At 42.2% G+C, this 17,629-nt stretch overlaps 1 protein-coding gene and 1 non-coding gene across 2 annotated transcripts in view; one reads left to right on the top strand and one right to left on the bottom strand.

The window, feature by feature from the left end:
- The window catches only part of Gpc5 (glypican 5), a 265,521-nt gene that overhangs the window by 224,538 nt on the left and 23,354 nt on the right, over nt 1–17,629 (top strand). The window contains exons 5-6 of the mRNA XM_051195748.1: nt 12,922–13,055; nt 15,121–15,401. Of these exons, the coding sequence (XP_051051705.1) occupies nt 12,922–13,055; nt 15,121–15,401 (415 nt within the window). The remainder of the gene's footprint in view (nt 1–12,921; nt 13,056–15,120; nt 15,402–17,629) is intronic.
- On the bottom strand, nt 4,343–4,444 carry LOC127230533 (U6 spliceosomal RNA). Its single transcript, XR_007835182.1, has one exon. It is a non-coding gene; the product is annotated as a U6 spliceosomal RNA (small nuclear RNA).

Raw genomic sequence — 17,629 nt, 5'->3', positions numbered from 1 at the left:
TTTCATGTATGGAGGACGTGTTACTCTTTCAATTTTCCTTAACTTTGGCTCTCAGTTGTTTCTCTTCCTTCTCTGTGTTATTTTGCCATCTGTGATATGGTGGTCCCACAGGCTAATTGTCCCTTTCTCTCTCTGTGTCAGAGTACAATAGGTTTTAGTGTGTCATTCCATCTAATTCATGAGGCTGTACATGTCAAAGCCCAGTGCATCATGGAGTGTTTCTGCCTGTGAGTCACAAGATGTTAGCTCATACACAGAGATGGGGAAGGAAGGGCAGTCTAGGGGTTAGAACTAGCACAAGATTCAGTGATTGTCCTCTGAACCTGAGACTCTCCACACTGCTGACCAGTGCGTCTCTACAGACAGACTCCTCTAAGGGGTTTTCACTCACAGCTGGAAACCCTTCTTCTCTATCCAGCATCTAAGCTGCTTGGAGATCAGATATTAGGGACCAGGTAGGGAACATTCGATGTCCAGCTGTAGTTAGTGTTGCCTTTATAATCCCACAGCCTATAGAGTTAAAAATGTACATCCCACAGCCTATAGAGTTAAAGATATACCTACATGGTAGCAGGGGGTGGGGGGTGTTTCACGAGGTCCCCACAGTTGTATGAATAAACATGTTCATTTTACAAATGCCACAAGATGATCTAAGTTTAAAAATTAACTTCTTAAAGTGGACTGGTACATTTTCTCCTAAAATACATCATTGCTAGCGGCTCTAATGGACCCAGTCAGCCGAGTCTGTATTTCCATTACTCAGCACTCAGTATCCCAAGACCACTGGGGTCTCCAGTATAGCCAACCAGCCAATTGTACCCTATTTCTCATCCCTCCTAGCTTTTCAAGCCAATGTCCAATCTTTGAAGTGTCTCTAAAACCTCCCATCAAGTCTCTCTCCTCAGGGTCATCATCGTCTACGATTTGCATTGCTAATTCCAAAATAATGTTATCGTATGGAATCTCAAATATATCTTTCTCATTCTTCCCTTCCTTTTGCTTCCCCCACCCCGTATTTACTTATTCGTCTTTCCGGGCTACACGCTATGTTATACCATGTCTAACCCATGTGAATGGAATGCTACACATCTCTGGATGACCAGAGATGAGAAAAACAGAACCAAAACCAATCCAGTCTCACTATATTGCTAGACCTACCTAAATGTCTCAGTGGCTCCAGCTCTGTGTGAACACATTCGAATTCTTGGGTTGCATTATTTTCATGTTGGCTAAAATTATCTGAAATTGAATATGTGCCATCGACTATAGAATTGTTTTAAAATACTTTTGCCTTAAAACATGGCAGAGTGTTACCACATTCCATGGCTTCTCTACAAGTCCCCTCACAAAAGCCTCCTTGCCTTGGCTGTGACTCAGTGAATATAGTGCATTTCTCAGTTTGTCTTTCCTATTTACTTTTACCTCTGCGACCCTGGTAACAATCTGCTTGTCCTCCGCAACGAAACTGTTCCCTTCTGAAGACACAAACCCACTTTTCCTCAGTAGACTTAGTAATTTGTTTTATTACCCTTCTTACTTGAACGTTTAGCAGCCATACCAGGTAGTTTATGTCAACATGACACATGCTAAAGACACATGCTAACGCAAGCAGGACCCCCCCACACACACACACGGCCTCTACACCAGCTCCTTTCTCCAGGTGCATGCTCTGTTTGAGTTCCTTTCCTGACTTCTTTAGCTATGATGTAGAAGCATAAGTCGAATAAACCCTCTCCTCCCCAAGTTGCTTTGGGTTTCATTAGAGGAATAATAACCCTAACTAAGACAGTAGCTTTTTAATTCATTTTTTCATATCCTTTTTTTATGAAAACCTTCTCTTCTTTGGCATTTTGAGGTAGTCTGCAGTATCAGTTACTTTTCTGTTGCAGTAATTAAACACCGCCACAAAGGCAGCCCACAGAGGGTTGAGCATCCATGATGGTGGGGAAGCAGTAGGCACGGTGATGGCAATGAAAACCGAGGACTCAGATCTCAAACTGTAAGCAGGAAGCGGAGAGCAACCTGGGCCTGATACGAGGTTTTTGACACCGCACTCCCCTCCTCTCCAGCTACATGCTTCCTTCAGCAAGACCCCATCTCCTTCACCTCCCTAAACAGCAGCGCCAACTCATAACCACGTATTCAAAAGGGAAGAGCCTATGGGGAACTCTGGGCTTTTTGCTCATTTGGTTTTGGCTTTTTGACACAGGGTTTCTTTTTTGTAGTCCTGGCTATCCATTTATTTTACATCCTGACTGCAGCTTCCCTTTCTTCCTATATGTCCCTCTACCTTCCCCACCCCCCCATCCACCCCTCCTCCATCTCCTTTCAGAAAGGGGCCTGCCTCCCATGGGCATAGTACAAAGCATCAGGCTGAGGTAAGAACAAGCTCCTACCCCTGCATCAAGGCTGGATAAGGCAACCCAGCATGAGGAATAGGTTTCCAAAACCCAGCTCAAGTGCCCTAGACAGATGCTGATCCAACAGTTAGGAGCCCCGCAAACAGACCAGGCTACATAACTGTCACACGTGCAGAGGGTCTTTGTTGGTCCCACTCAGGCTCCCTAGCTGTCGGTCCAGAGTCCATTAGCTCCCATGAGCTCAGGTTAGCTGTCTCTGTGGGTTCCCTGTCATGACCTTAACGCTGGCCCCAGGCTCTTATGCCCCTTTCTCCTGGTCTTCGACAGAACTCTTCAAGCTTGGCCTGTGCTTGGCTGTGGATTTCTGCATTCGCTTCCACTGGATGAAGAAGGCTCCATGATGACAATTAGGCTAGTCACCGATCTGAATGCAGGAGATGGCCAGTTCATGCACCATCTCCATTATTGCTAAGAGCCTTAGCTGGGGTCATCCTTGTGGATTCCTGGGAGTTTTTCTGACAACAGGTTTCTCCCTAACCCCCAAATGCATCCCACACCATCAAGTCATCTCTCATTACTCGGTTCCTCAGTCCTGCCAGATCCCTCATATCCTACCCCACCCCACCCTGCCCCCAGTTTACCCAGGAGATCTCTTCTATTTCCCCTTCCAAGGGAAGTGTATGTATCCTCTTTGGTCCTTGCGTGTTATCTAGCCTTTCTAAGGCGGTGAAGTATAGCCTGGTTATTCTTTACAGCTAATATACACTTATGAGTAGAGTACGTACCATATTTGTCTTTTCTGGGTCTGATTTACCTTAATGTGATTTTTTTTTCTAGTTCCATCCAATTATCTGCACATTTCATGATGTCATTTTTTTTTTCTGCTGAGTAATACTCTATTGAGTAAAGGTGCCATATTTTCTTTAGCCAGTCTTTAGCTGAGGGGCATCTGTGTTGTCTCCAGGTTCTGGCTATTATGAGTAATGCTGCTATGAATATAGTTAAGCAAATGTCCTTGTAGGATAAGTGTTCGTCCTTTGGGTATATGCCTAAGAGTTATATTGCTGGATTTTGAGGTAGATTGATTGCCACTTTTCTGAGAAACCATCATACTGATTTGTACAAATTTGCACTCCAACCAGCAATGGAGGTATATTCCCCTGATTCCATATCTTCTCCAGCACAAATTATCATCAGTATTTTTGATCTTAACCATTCTGACTAATGTAATATGGTATCTCAGAGTTGTTTTGATTTGCATCTTTCTGATGGCCAAGGATGTTGAGCATTTCCTTCTGGCCATTTAAGATTCTTCTGTGGGATTTGAGAATTCTGTTTGGATTTGTAGCTCCTTTGTATGTTTGTTTTTTCAAGGCAGGATTTCTCTGTGTAGCTTTGGAACTATACCAGCTCTGTAGGCCAGGCTGGCCTTGAACTCATGGAGATTGGCCTGCCTCTGCCTCCTAAGTGCTGGGAATGAAGGCATGTGCCACTACCACCCAGCTTTGTATCCAAATTTTAAATTGGATTAGTTGGTATTTTGATGTCTAATTTCTTGAGTTCTTTATATATTTTGGAGATCAGTCCACTATCCAGTGTGGGGTTGGTAAAGTTCTTTTACCATTCTGTAGTCTGCTGTTTTGTCTTCTTGCCTGTGTCCTTTTCCTAACAGAAACTTCTCAGTTTCAGGAGGTCCCATTTAATAATCAATGCTCTCAGTGTCTTTGCTACTGGTGTTCTATGAAGGAAGTAGTCTCTTGTGGCAATGTGTTCAATGGTACTTCCCACTTTCTCTTCAATCAGGTTCCGTGTTAAGTGGATTTATATTGAAGTCTCAATCCATCTGAACTTGAGTTTTGTGCATGGGGATAGACATGGATTATTTGCATTCTTTTACATCCAGTTATGCCAACACCATTTGTTGAAGATGCTTTCTTTTTTCCGTTGAATAATTTTAGCTTCTTTGCCAAAAAAATAAAAATAAAAATAAGGAATGCTTCTCGATTTGCATGTCATCCTTGCACAGGGCCCATGTTAATCTTCTCTGTATTGTTCCAGTTTGAGTACATGTTCCGCTGAAGCACAGCAGAAGACATTCTGCTCTGCTGTCTCATGGCCTTGCCTAAATGAGACTGGCCCATCTGAGAGTTCTCTTCTGGTGGGCTGACATCTGGGACGTCAGTTGGCAGCAGCTGCTCCTCTGACATGGCCACCAGCAGGCGGGCAATGGGGAGGATTATGAGGTGGGCAGAGTTGGGTAGCGGAGTGGGTCTTAGGGGAACAGAACCAGTGGCAACAACATTACTTCCTAACTCCATCCAGAGCAGAACTTTCAGATGACCTTACAGTTCATTCTTGACTACCCAGATGAAAATCGTGCATACCTCATCACATTGCCGATGATCCCTTTTTTAACTGAGTGACTTCATATGCATTTTCCTACTGCTTTGATAAGAACATTGTGGCACATCCAGTTTATAGAAAGCCGTGTTTATTTGGGCTTACAGTTCTAGAGGGATAAGAGTCCCACGTCAAGGTTTTGAAGCATGGCAGCCGACAGGCTTAGTGGCTGGAGCAACAAGTTGAGAGCTCACATGTCTATTCGCAAGCAGGAAGGGGAGCTTGAGGAGTAATTGCAACAGTACCAAGGCTTTCCACTCTCAAAGGTTGCTTCTCTCAAGGCCATACCCCAGAGCTACACAAACAGCTCCTTCAGTAGGGGCTTAGTATGCAAATACCGGAATTTATGGCAACATTCTCATTCATATCACCAGAATGTTTAGATAACTAGCTGGGCCTGGTGGTGCAGGCCTTTAACTCCAGTACTTGGGAGGCAGAGGCAGGCAGATTTCATTGTCTTTGAGGTCAGCCTGGTTTATATAGTGAGTTCCAGAACAGCCAGGGCTACATAGAAACATGCACTCTGTGTCAAAAAAAAACAAAAACAAAAAAAAAAAAAAACAACAAAAAAAAAAACAAAAACAAACAAAAAAAAAACAAAAAAACAAAACAAAACAAAAAAACCCAGGTGGGGGGGAAGGTATAATTATAATTTTTGTTTCCCTTGTGAAAATTAGATTCTATGACAGGTTTACTACTTAGAATAATATGAGTAATAGTTTCTCAGTTCATTGATCAACATTGTGTTCTGTGTAGTTAACAAGCACTGAAATCTTTATAATTGACTTTAATCCTGGGAACTCACTAAACCAGCGTGTGTGCCTACAACTGGCACTGAGAGATGTGTGATGGCAGGAGGCAAGCCAAGAAGGTAGACAGGGAGGGGATGAGAGAGGGGCAGAAAGAGTTGGAAGCATCGGAGAGTTTTCTGTTTCCTGTTATAGAGGACCAGATACTTAGATGGGCAAATGACCACATGAGTAAGTGCTGACATTGTACTCCGATTTTAGTGCACATATCTAGTAGTTTTTCATAAAAGATCGTTTTTTGGGGGAGGAAGACTTCATGTCCGGGAACATATTTTACCGTAGCAGACAAGCTGAGTGTCCCTTTAGGAGTCTTAAAGTCTGATATTAAATAGACTCAAGTTTAATGAATGATGTCAAACAGGATTGAAATGCAGAGGCGCCCTCTGGTGGTTTAATTTATGCACCTGGGGAAAAATACAGAGCAAACCCTGCCAGCAGGGGAGGCAGAAGGAGGTCTTCCTGGAGTAGCTTTAACATCTGTGCCAAGGTTCTCCACGAACTGGCCACTTGTGGAAACTTAGAATTCTCTTATGGATACAATATACTTAAGGACCGTGCTTTATGGGTTACCAATAATCTTTCATTCCTACATCAATTTCTTTTTGCACTGCTATAATTTTCCCAACTTTTAAAAGTGTTACGGTTTTAACTTTTGAAACATTTCTGTACTGGACTTCTGAATTTATTTGCACTTTGAAGTTGGCCATAGTTTCTACATTACTTGCACAGCACTAATAACATAGTTCTTGGACAGGATTCTGTAATCGTGTAATTATATTTCATTCGTGTTTAAAAATGTGGTTTTCTTCATTTTTCTCTTTGTAGGTTTGTAGACCAGGCTAGCCTTGAACTCAGAGATATCTGCCTGCCTCTGCCTCCCCAGTGGGATTAAAGGCGTGTGCCACCACCGCCCAGCTTAAAAACGCTTTTCACACATTATATTTGATCATATTCTTTTCCCTCCTGCAGCTCCTCCCAGAATCTACCCGACTTCCTTACCTTCTCTTCTTCGTTCATCCCACACACCACTCTGCAGAAAAGGGGAAAACAGCAAAATGATTTTTTTTTTTTTTTTGAGAATTACACACCAGTGCCCCAGTTGTCATTTACCTTCTTCCAGTTCTGTCCAGGTCCTTCTCACTCCTGAAATTCACAGCTTCTCTCTCTTTTTTTTTTAAATTTATGATTCTCTCATATTACATCCCGAAGGAGTTTCCTCTCTTTCTGCCCCTCCCCTCATCTCCCACAACATCCCATCTCAAGTTGCAATAAGACTGGGCGTATCCCTCATGTTAAGGCTGGATGAGGCAACCCAGGACAAGGAATAGGAGCCCAAAAGCAGGCGGGAGGGGCAGAGACAGCCAGTGCTCCCACAGTTAGGAGTGCCACGACCATAACAAATATGCCTAGGTGAGGCCCATGCAGAGCCCCTAGCTGTCGGTTCAGTCCCTGTGAGCCTCTATTCGCCCTGCTTAGTGAATTCTGTGGGCCGCGTTCTCCTGGTGCCCTTCAACCCTTGGTCTCACCCAGTTCTTGTTTTTCCTGGTATTGATGAAAATGCCATTCTTCTTCCCAGTCATATATGGGGACACGAGGCATTTACTACAGTTTTAAAACTTTATTCCTCTGGCAGTTTCTCTAATGAACTTTGCATTCTCTACATTTCGTAATCTCATTTTACTTTTTGCTCTAAATAAGTTGGTTGGGTCTGCTCCTCTTCCTTTAAGAAATCAAACCAAAACAAAAGTTACCCTCCAACTCTTCCTTTAAAGTTAACTTTTAGAAGTTCCCTTAAAAGTAAACATTTAGAAGAGAATCATTAACCAGTCTTTCCGTGAGGAACTTACACAAGCCTAAGCTTGCTTTGCCTTCTTTTACACCTGGCTATTTGCTGTCTGTCCTGGTTATCGCTATTAAGTTGCCCATGGCTTTAGCGTGTGCTTTCTTAGCAGGTGCAAGGACATTCAGCTATAGCCAAATCCCACTCATGGTAACCATAGAGGGACCTTCTCTCCCCTTTCTGGCTTTCCTCATGGGCCCATTCTGCTATGCTTTCATTCATGGCGGTCTCTTTATATATCACAAACCTGACAGATGTTTCTTTAAAGGGACTGTGAGGTTTTTATTCATTTTCTCATTAACTATTAGCACAATTAGCATCTCACTGTGGTCTGAACACTCAAACTCAAGTATTATGAAACTGACATTTAGCCATTGCCTCTGCAGCCTTCTTCCCAGTCTGGTCTGACTGATTTTGGTTTTAAGGAAGGAGGTAAGGCCATGGATTATTTTATCTCTGCTGGCATGAGAAAATATACTCAGTTTTTGTTAAAACTGGAAAATCACCCATCAGTCTCCTTCCAGAAGACTAAAAGTAGCTTTGTATACAATGGAACACAGGACATGGTAAAATACTATACTGTTTCATAGTCTATTATTATTCCCATGACTATTATAGTCATTTCTTAAGTACTATCTTACAAATAAAAGTAATAGCACTCAACATACATGGTGATGCAAATTGTGCACCTTTGTCTTATCTCCTGGGGTAAGTCACTTAATAGTCATACATAATACATACGATTTTTTTTTATTTTAAATTTGTAATCTGAAAATGTTGCTGTTCAAGTTGTGATATTTTCCCCCATGTGTTGTAACACGATAAATAAAAACCCAGAGACAGATATTGGGGTTCAAGTTTCAAGCTGACGATCAGAAAAGCAAAGCAGGCAAGCCAGGAGATCTTACCTCTACCTCAGGCTAAAGGGCGGTCCTGTCCTCAGCATGGCTGGAGAATAAATCTCTGAGACTAAATACTGAATTCCAAGTTCCTATCACACATACCTCTCTAGAGCTGGGATTAAAGGTGTGGGATCCCAAGGGCTGAAATCTCCTTTGTGTGAGCTGTGTCTCTTTTAGACTAATTCTAATGTAACCCTGGGTAGCCTTGAACTCAGAGATCCATCTGCCTTTGTCTCCTGAATCCTGGGATTAAAAGCATGTGCTACCACCACCTGGCTTCTATGGCTACCTAGCGTGGCTGCTGGAATCAAAGTGTGTATCACCACTGCCTCACTCGATGGCTGTGTGTGGCTAACTTTGCATTTTGATCTCCAGTGGCTTCATTAAATTATAAAAATAAATCCCTATAATGCATATATTACCTTTGGTTTGTATGCATGTTTGTGTGTGTGTAGATGCACATGTGTGCAGGTGTACATGAATGTGTACATGGGGAGGCCTGATGTTGGTGCTGGGAGTGTCCCTAACAACCTTATTAATTAACAATCTTATTAATTAAATCAGGGTCTCTCAGTGGGGCCCACAGCTAACCTGGCTCCTCTGCTTAGCAGACATGCTCTAGGGGTTCAGTGTCTCCCCTACACTGTAATTAAATGTCAGCCACTGCAGCTGATGTTTATGTGGGTTCTGGGGATCAAGAGTCTGGCCCCAAAGCTTGTGTGGCAAGAACTTTAACCACTGAACTGTCTTCCAAATCCTCGATTTGTACTGTTGATAAAATCCCTAAGCCTACCATTGCTAGAGAAGCCAGGACCCTGCTAATAGGAGTAAAATGAAAACAAAGATGTTCTTTGCAAACATCTTAAGATTATCAGTAGAAATCCTTTGATGGTCTGAAGACTTGAAAAACAGTGAGTGTACAGACTGATGTAGATGGTTACTGATGATTTCTCACCTTGCTTGTGGCTGCATGATGATCCTGAGACTTGGGAATGTTAGCTAAGTTACAAGAAGTTGCCGAAACAAATACTTGATTGGACTGGGAGAAGTGATATGGCTTAGGAGTGAGTAAGAGTCATTTCAAGGTGAGATGGGAACTTGAAAATCAGCGGGAAGCCAGACATGGAACTTAAAGCAGGAGTTGACAAGCATTATGGAAGAAAACATTTTTTTTTTTTTCAAGACACTTCAGACTGATTACAGGGGAGAATAGTAGAGTCCAGGGAGGAAGAAAAGGCAGAAATTGCAGTATTAAGTCAAAGATGAAAAATTGTCGACAGAAGTGTGAGGCTTTTTTCAATAGGAAGAAGGTATAAGTATTGGAATGCACCACCCCAACTGGCTCACCTCAGGGGAGCGAGGGGTCAGCCTAATGTCCTGCTAGCAGGCCTTTTCTGCTCCTTTCTGATAAGATGTGAAGCAGAGCTCCCTGACCAAAAGTCAAACACAGGGTCTTTGAAATTCACTTGCTGTTACTGGAATCTTCCGTGTCTACTTGTGTCTTTGGATGCAATTGAAGCTAGTCTCCAAGTTTCTGGATAATGCATTTTCTTTTGTAGCTGCAACTTATGTAAACATAACGAATATAAAAACGGTTGGAGGCTGATATTTTTAACTCCCCACATTCCTACCTAGAAACCAGTTCAGTTGGAGGCAAGACTTTAGCTCTAACACGGGAGGGGGAGAGTAAGATAATATTTTTTCTCCACTTAGACATTCAAAGTCATTTGCCCCCTTGAAATTTAGGAAAAAGAAAACTGAGACCCATAAAAGCTTTCATGTTTGTGTTTGCCTTAAGCCCAGCCACAACAGGCATGATTATTTTGAATCTATCCCATAATATCTCCAGACATGCCTACCACCACCAACCTACATCATCTTTCCTTGGTTCTTGTTACTACTAGTGTTGCTGACAGTGAAGATTTCCTTTTTTATAATAGCACCTGGCTATTATATTTACACTCCACTATCACTATTTTTCAGCCCCAGGAATTAAAATTCCTTTTGAACGTTTTAATACCTTGGTCTTACTTTTCATTTAAAACAGCCCTCTCTTAAATAAATAATTGATTTTACTTCTACCCCAAATCAATAAACACCGTCGCTGCTTAAATTCAGAATTAAAGTTTCTTTCCTTGAGAATACATGTCTACATGAAGTAGACATTTTTCCCCCCTTGGGTTAAACTTATACAGTGCTGTCCTCTGCATTTGTAAAATGTTCCAGTTATCTAATAAACACACATTCTTAGCCTTCATCTTCCCCAAGATCTGCTTCCAACCTACCCTTCCAATATTATTTCTTTTTGCTGCTTCCTACCTAAGCACGCACTTTCTGGGAAAAACAAAATTGTAGCCATATTCTTTGTCAGAGTCATGTTTCTTAAACTTTCCTTTCATAGCATTTGCCTTTCTCATTCTTTGTTCTGAGATGTTTATCAGCTACGTCTCTAACGGTGTTTATTTCTGCTACGTAATCTTCCTTTTTGGGCATCAGCTTCTGACTCTGGGTCCTAATGGTCCCCTCCAGGCCTGCTATCCCCTCTTTCCACAATCTGACCATTACCCTCCTTGTAATGAAGATATTAGTTTCCATTTTGGCAACTTTTCCTACAAGTGTTTTGCCTTGATATCCCAAATCATATGACATTTCCACCCCATGCTATGCATTTTCTTATGGCATGTGCTCCTGTACAAGATGTGCATGGCAAGTTGTTGCATCTTCTTGTTAATTTGTTAATTTAGACTTCCTGAAATATTTGTGTTTGCTTTTTCCATCTTTCAAACTTTCAGTTCATCCTTTGACTTGCCATTCAGACAGATATAACTTCCCGAAGCATTTCCTCTAACACCCCAAATGCAAATTAAGTGCCCATTTTCTGTGGACCTCCACCAGTGCTGCTGGCTTTAATGCTGTCCTGAAGATGCTTCTGCCATGAAAACCTGACATGACTGCTTCATACCTGTGAGTTTAATTCAGCCATGCACGAATTTGTGTCCTCAGCAGTTAACACAGTGCTATTTAGTAAGTGCTCACTTACAAGTTGGCTGCATAGAAACACATCTCAACTTATCCCTACATAACAGATGCTCCAAGTCTCACACATGACAATTTAGTACCTTCTAGGGGTAATCTCATGTTTTTCCGTTTCCATCTTTCTCCAATCTCAGAAGATCCCCAAACACACAAAACACACCCAGAGACACCATACAATTTGCCTCGGCATGATTTTAGATCACATTCTGTTCCAACTTGTAAGCTCTGTTAGGGAAAAAGTCATTCATCTTTTATCTCCTAATGTTTAGCACAGGAGTTTCACAAATGTTAGAAGTAAAATAAATATGGATAGGAAGAAATGTGTACACAATTACTTTATCCAATATGGAAAAAAAATGAATGAAACTGAGAGTTTGAGATTTTTGAAATAATCTAGCATTTTCATCTGCTGTAGTAGATGTTCAAGTTCTCAAAGAGGTTCTGTGGTGTTTTTACAGTCTCAGAACTAAGAAGGAAAGTTAGGCAAGAAAGCATGATTGTGACATAGTGCTGTTGGGTTTGTTTCAGACATTCTGTTTACTGTTCCATTGCTCTTTATTAGTTTTGTTGATGCTGTGGATGCTGAGTCAGTTTCCCAGTGATAATTCTAGAAACTAAATTATCATTGCTAAGATACTAGCAAAAAAAGGCATCCCTCTAACCCCTTTAAGATGTTTCCTCTGTGTAGTCATGGCTGTCCCAGAAGTAACTTTGTAGACCAGGCTGGCCTGAAGTCAGCAATCTGATTGCTTTTGCTTCCCAAGTCCTGGGATTAAAGGTGTGCACTGCCTGGCTACAATCATTTTTTTTTTCATTTTTGAAGACTATAACATCCTTGAAATTAAGTCAGTGTAAGGAAGATCTAGAGGAATTACAAAATGAGAGTTTATGATATACGATATTATATGTATTCATTTTCAGAAAGATTTGGTGCTACAGACCTTCCATCCCAGTTACTTGGGAGGTTGAGGCAGGAGGATAGCAACTCAGGTGTAGCCTGGATCACTTGAAACCTTGCCTCAAAATGAAAAGTAAAGTCAGGCTGGGGACGCAAGTTCACAGTAGAGTGTTTGCCTAGCATGTACGAGGCCCTAGCTTCCATCCGTGAATTTTCAAAGAAACAACAGAATTGTTGTCCTTTCTCAAAACACCTAAGTCAGAAGACACTGCAACGATGTTTGCTTTTATCCTCATTACTCATTAAAAGTTGATGGCATGTCAGCAAAAAATTATATCATCTTATACAAAGATAAAGCATGATGGGTATCTATTTTGAGTAAGCAGTCGTGTTTATAAAAAAAAAAATCAGTTTCTACTTCTTGACTTTTGTATTCTTTCCCCGTGTGTATTCCAGCCTGTATCAATATGCATGAAACTGGCTTATCATTACTGCCACTCAGGTGCATTGACTCCCACTGTTAGACACCCACAAGCCGTACTCACACAGGTCTTGGAAGTTAAAAGTACACGTGTGAACAGGACACTGTTTCATGGCCTGCAGAAGATTAGAGTCTCAGAAACGCCTGGAGCCTGGAACAGGTTGTAACTGCTTTCTGATGCTTTCTGTTTGAAAGGTGAATAAGATTTGTGGCCATCCGGTGAGAACCACCACACAGAGCCCCCGCTGCACTTTTGATCTGAGCAAAGAGAAGCATGGGATGAAGATCTCTGCGAGGAATGGCGAAGAGACACTTGCCGGCCGAAGAAAGTAAGACATTTGTTTTGCAGCCAGAGAGAGGGAGAGAGCGAGCGAGCGAGCAAGAGAGAAAGAGAGAGAGAGTGAGAGAGAGAGAGTAAGCCATTGACTCAGCAGGAGAATTGAGTGTGTTTATTACATAGACCCAGATGTAGTGTGGAAGAGAACATTTAAATACCGTTTCACTTTATTTAAAGTGTAGTGGGCCTACTGTACTGGAGAGAGAGTTCCTGGCTAAATGCTTGCCATGCTTGCAAAGGACCGGGGTTTGGTTCCCAGCACCCACTCAGACTGATCACAACCATCTACAGCTGCATTTTCAGGGCCTCTGAAACTCTTGCTGGCCTCCGCGGGTACCTGCACGTACATGGCACATACATAGGCAAACAGGCACATTTTTACCTTCAGAGAGTCTTACAATAAAACCTTAAGCATTAAATGCCAAGTACATTTTAACATCCATCCAGCCTGGTATAAACCTTATGACAGTGAAATCCTCAATGTGTTTTATTCACTACTGAAACTAAATGGATTCAGGTGAAAAGATATAGAATAGCGTTGAGCAGATCATTATCCTGTGTTTCTAACTGCCATACACCATTATTCAAATTATATAAATTACATAAATATCAATGGATATTATATATTATATTACATATCCTCAATTAATTAAGACAGACACATCACAAGCAATTCTCACACCACCCATTGTGAACAACCAGAAGGTCTATACACAGAAGTTCTGAGTAGGGCTTAATTTCCATAGTAATCTATTTCTGCGTATTGCCTGTGTATTATGGAGTTCCATTCATAAACTAGTTCTGAATTTCATCGCTCACTAGCTGCTTATTCTCCATTGTAGATTTCAGCTGGAATAGGGCAGCCTGTGTAGCCGTGGCGGGCGTCAGGGGACTCACTGTCTTACTTGTACTGTCTCATCTCACATTCCCTCTTGAGTTTGTTATGACATCTCTCTTTAGACGATGATGTATTGCTTCCATAAAATACCTTGAGACAAGACCAAGTGCTTTTTACGTTTTTAACTTCTAAATAATTTTGCATCCTTCATGATTTTTCTTTTCCAATCTTTATGAATGATCTGCTTCGTTTTCTCATTCTAACGTTATAAACCCTATTTTCAAAAGTTCGAAAAAAAAAATTAAGGAGGTGGGTACAAATGGGCAGATTTTCCCCGAAAAGAGAAAATCCAGTCTCCCTCTGACTTTTCATTAAGGAGTGTCCACCCCCCACCCCCCTGCGTTAACTAGCACAGAGTAAAAACCAACCTCCTGTGTGAGTTACCTTTCCATGGCTATCATGAAGACTCATGGGCCAAAGCAACTTACAGAAGAAAGTTGATTTTGGCGTTCAATTCCAAGTCCACCACGGCTGGACAGTGTAGTCCAAACACCAGTCATAGGTGCAGGCGCAGGAAGCTGAGCCACAAACACAACCACTGGGAATCGTACCACCCTATGAGATCTGAGTCCCCCACCCCAGGGAGGTACTTCCTCAATTGAGGACTGCACCTCCTGAACTTCCATAAATGTTACCACTGATTGGAGACCCCGTGTTCAGATACCGGAGCCTGCGCGGGACTTTGCTCACTCAAACCTCCGCTTTCCACTCCTTGGTGCCCACAGGCTTGTGGCCATTCATAACGCAAAGTGTCCAGCTTTAAAAGCCCCTTAGTCTTTGTCAGCATCAACACTTTTCAAAAGGCCAGAATCCAGAGTCTCTTCTGATACTCAAAGCAACAGAATCCAGAGTCTCTTCTGATACTCAAAGCAACAGAATCCAGAGTCTCTTCTGATACTCAAAGCAACAGAATCCAGAGTCTCTTCTGATACTCAAAGCAACCTCTTCATTTTGAGCCCTTGTAAAATCCAAAAAGAAAATTGTGTACTTCCTGTACACAATGGTAGGGAATACACATCCCTGTTCCAAAGTCGATGGCATAGTCGGGCAATACGAGACCAGAGCAAAGCCAGAATCCAACAGGGCAAGGACCAAATAATAACTCAGGGCCCAGGATCTAAGACTTGAGCTGTAAGAGATTCGCATGCTTATGTGTTAGCAGTTCTGCTTCCGTCAACGTCTCTCCCTTTGATTGCCTCCGTTCCCCGTGCCTGGCTTGGGCTGGCATCTCAGGGCACTGGCATCCCCAACGTCTTGGAGACCCCCCTCGAAACCTGGCTTTATTCTCTCCTGGTAGCCTCTCACGGCCTCCTCCTGGGGCCTTGCCACGTGCTGCTTGCTGGCTGTCTGAAACAGCAGAGGAAAACAGCCATGATCCATTTGCTCCTCTGCTCTTCATGCCGCTGCAGAGTTCTGCTGACGACCCTGCTAAGATCAGCTGTCAGTGTAGGGTAGATCTTGTACCTTTTGAATCACATTTGCAGCAGTTTTTATTTGTGTTGCTTTCTAAGACCCAATTTCAAATCCATGACCTTATGGTAGGGATTTGGGGGGGTGGGGCGGGTAGGGGCGACAACGTTGATCTTTCACACCACTATACCTGTTTCTAACATTATTACCAGTTCTTATCCACATTGAGATTCCTTGTTACCAGTTCACCAAGCCATCTGTTTTGCCGTAGTGTGGTGAGGGTTCTTATCCAAAATGCTCAAACACAATTAAGTATACGTCCAATTATATATGTTGTGATTTTGGGTTTTGATGCTATTTTGCAAGTATATGGTGTTGCGATAGATATGTATAGAAGCATAGTGTAAGGGAAGAGGATAAAGAAATAATCAAGATAAAACAAATAAGGAATGTGAACACTCAAGAGTCCCCAAGTTCACATTTGATAGCATGACCAGAAAGGAAGGCCTAACTTAAACTTCGTCTGGTACATAGTTATGTAGCATGTAAAATTAAAACTTACTGTGTAATGTTCTAAAGTTGAAGAACTTGGAAGCTGATTAGCTATGGGGTTTGTGCTCTGGAGCTCCAGGAAGACCGCTTTGAAGATGACCCCACGAGCTTCAACATGAAGGTTTAAGTGGGACTGGAGTGCTCTGAGTGTCGGTCACTGGCTTGGCTGTTTGCACGGGACATACGTTTTTCAGTATGACCACTCTATAGAGCTCAGAGTGTTTGAATAGCACCGTGAACAGCTGTAGCCTTCAAAGCTGTCCACAAATCACAAACCACCATTTCTACCATTAGAAACTGGTTACACAGCTCATCTTGTCACTGTAGAAAGTGATGCATGGTGGAGGGGACGGGAGGGTTGTTGGAGGTGGCTGTGAGAGTGAGCACACTCGTTTCTTCTAGCTAGAGAGGGTGGTAGAGTATTGTTAGTTAGGTGGAGATGGAGAACACTCACTTCTTAGTTATTGTGGAGGTTGGGCATCTTCTAGGTTGAGAGGGTGGTGGAGTACTGTTGGCTCTGTCAGTCTGGCATGGCCATAGGCTGCTGACAGGCCACGGTGACATGAGGAGTTTGGCACTGTGTGGACATGGGCTCAGAATGTGGGGCTAGGGAATCAGATCTAGAGATGTCTACATTTCTAAAAGGTACCCAGAAAAAGAGTCGCCAGAAAAAAAAATATAGAACAAGTATAAACTGAGTATCAACTTTGTAGTCCAAAGAGACCTAATCAATTTTCTCCTCTCCTTTCTCGTCTATATGCACACACACACACACACACACACACACACACACACACACACACACACACACACCCAAAAACTAACAAAGAAAACAACAGCAAAAGCACAAAACTTCTCCTGGAAAACGTGTGTGCATATCTGCTTTGTTTGCTCTAACATTTGACAGAGAACAATTTGCTTCTTGAACACGTCTCTGTATAACAATTGTGCTAGCGTCCTTTATGGACTGTGCACATATATCCGTTGGAAAGAAGAGAGTTAAGCTATAATGGTGGGATTTTATTCTAATTTTGGAGATGTAATTGCCTAGGTTCAGTCTGCTACTTTTCTCTTTTTATACTTCGCAAAAAACCAACCAACCAAATAAACAAAATCGAGCATACTGAAGACTGAATGTTACAGAGTTCTCGGAAGGGAAGGAAGGTTACTGCTCCTTTGATCTGCTGGAAAGCGGTAACCCTTTTCTCATTTTGGTCAGAAACTAAATCAGCACAGCTATAGGGACACTGCACTCATATAGTTGTCATCCCAGGCAGAGAGCTTCTTCCTGTGGCACTTCCTGTTCCCTGCTTGATTCCTTGGAGTTCACTGGTAGGAATAAGCTATTAGCAAGCTTAAGTCGGTGATAATTAGCTGTACATTATTATTTCAAAGTGGTGTGGCTGTGCCAATTAAGTGGGTAATTAGGAAAACCCCAGGACAATAAATTGAGACACAGCCTCAACACCAGGGTCCCATCTGCTTGCCAGCACGTTTTCCAATTACCCAAGTTTCTCAGAGCAGAACATGTGATGAAGAGATTGACTACATATACCCTGTGTGTTTGGGTGAGTGAGACTGTCCTAGTTGCTTAGCAAAAATTAGATACATTGTGTCACTAGGATTTTAGTGCCCAAGTAGGAATAGGAGGACCTATTGTACATGGTATATATTTAAATATGATTCTTTAAAAAAATTCTTATTGG

This window comes from Phodopus roborovskii, unplaced genomic scaffold (genome assembly GCF_943737965.1).
Source record: "Phodopus roborovskii unplaced genomic scaffold, PHOROB, whole genome shotgun sequence".
NCBI classification, from domain to species: Eukaryota; Metazoa; Chordata; class Mammalia; order Rodentia; family Cricetidae; genus Phodopus; species Phodopus roborovskii.
The sequence above is the reverse complement of the archived record's forward strand: the minus strand, read 5'-3'. Positions and strand labels throughout refer to the sequence as shown.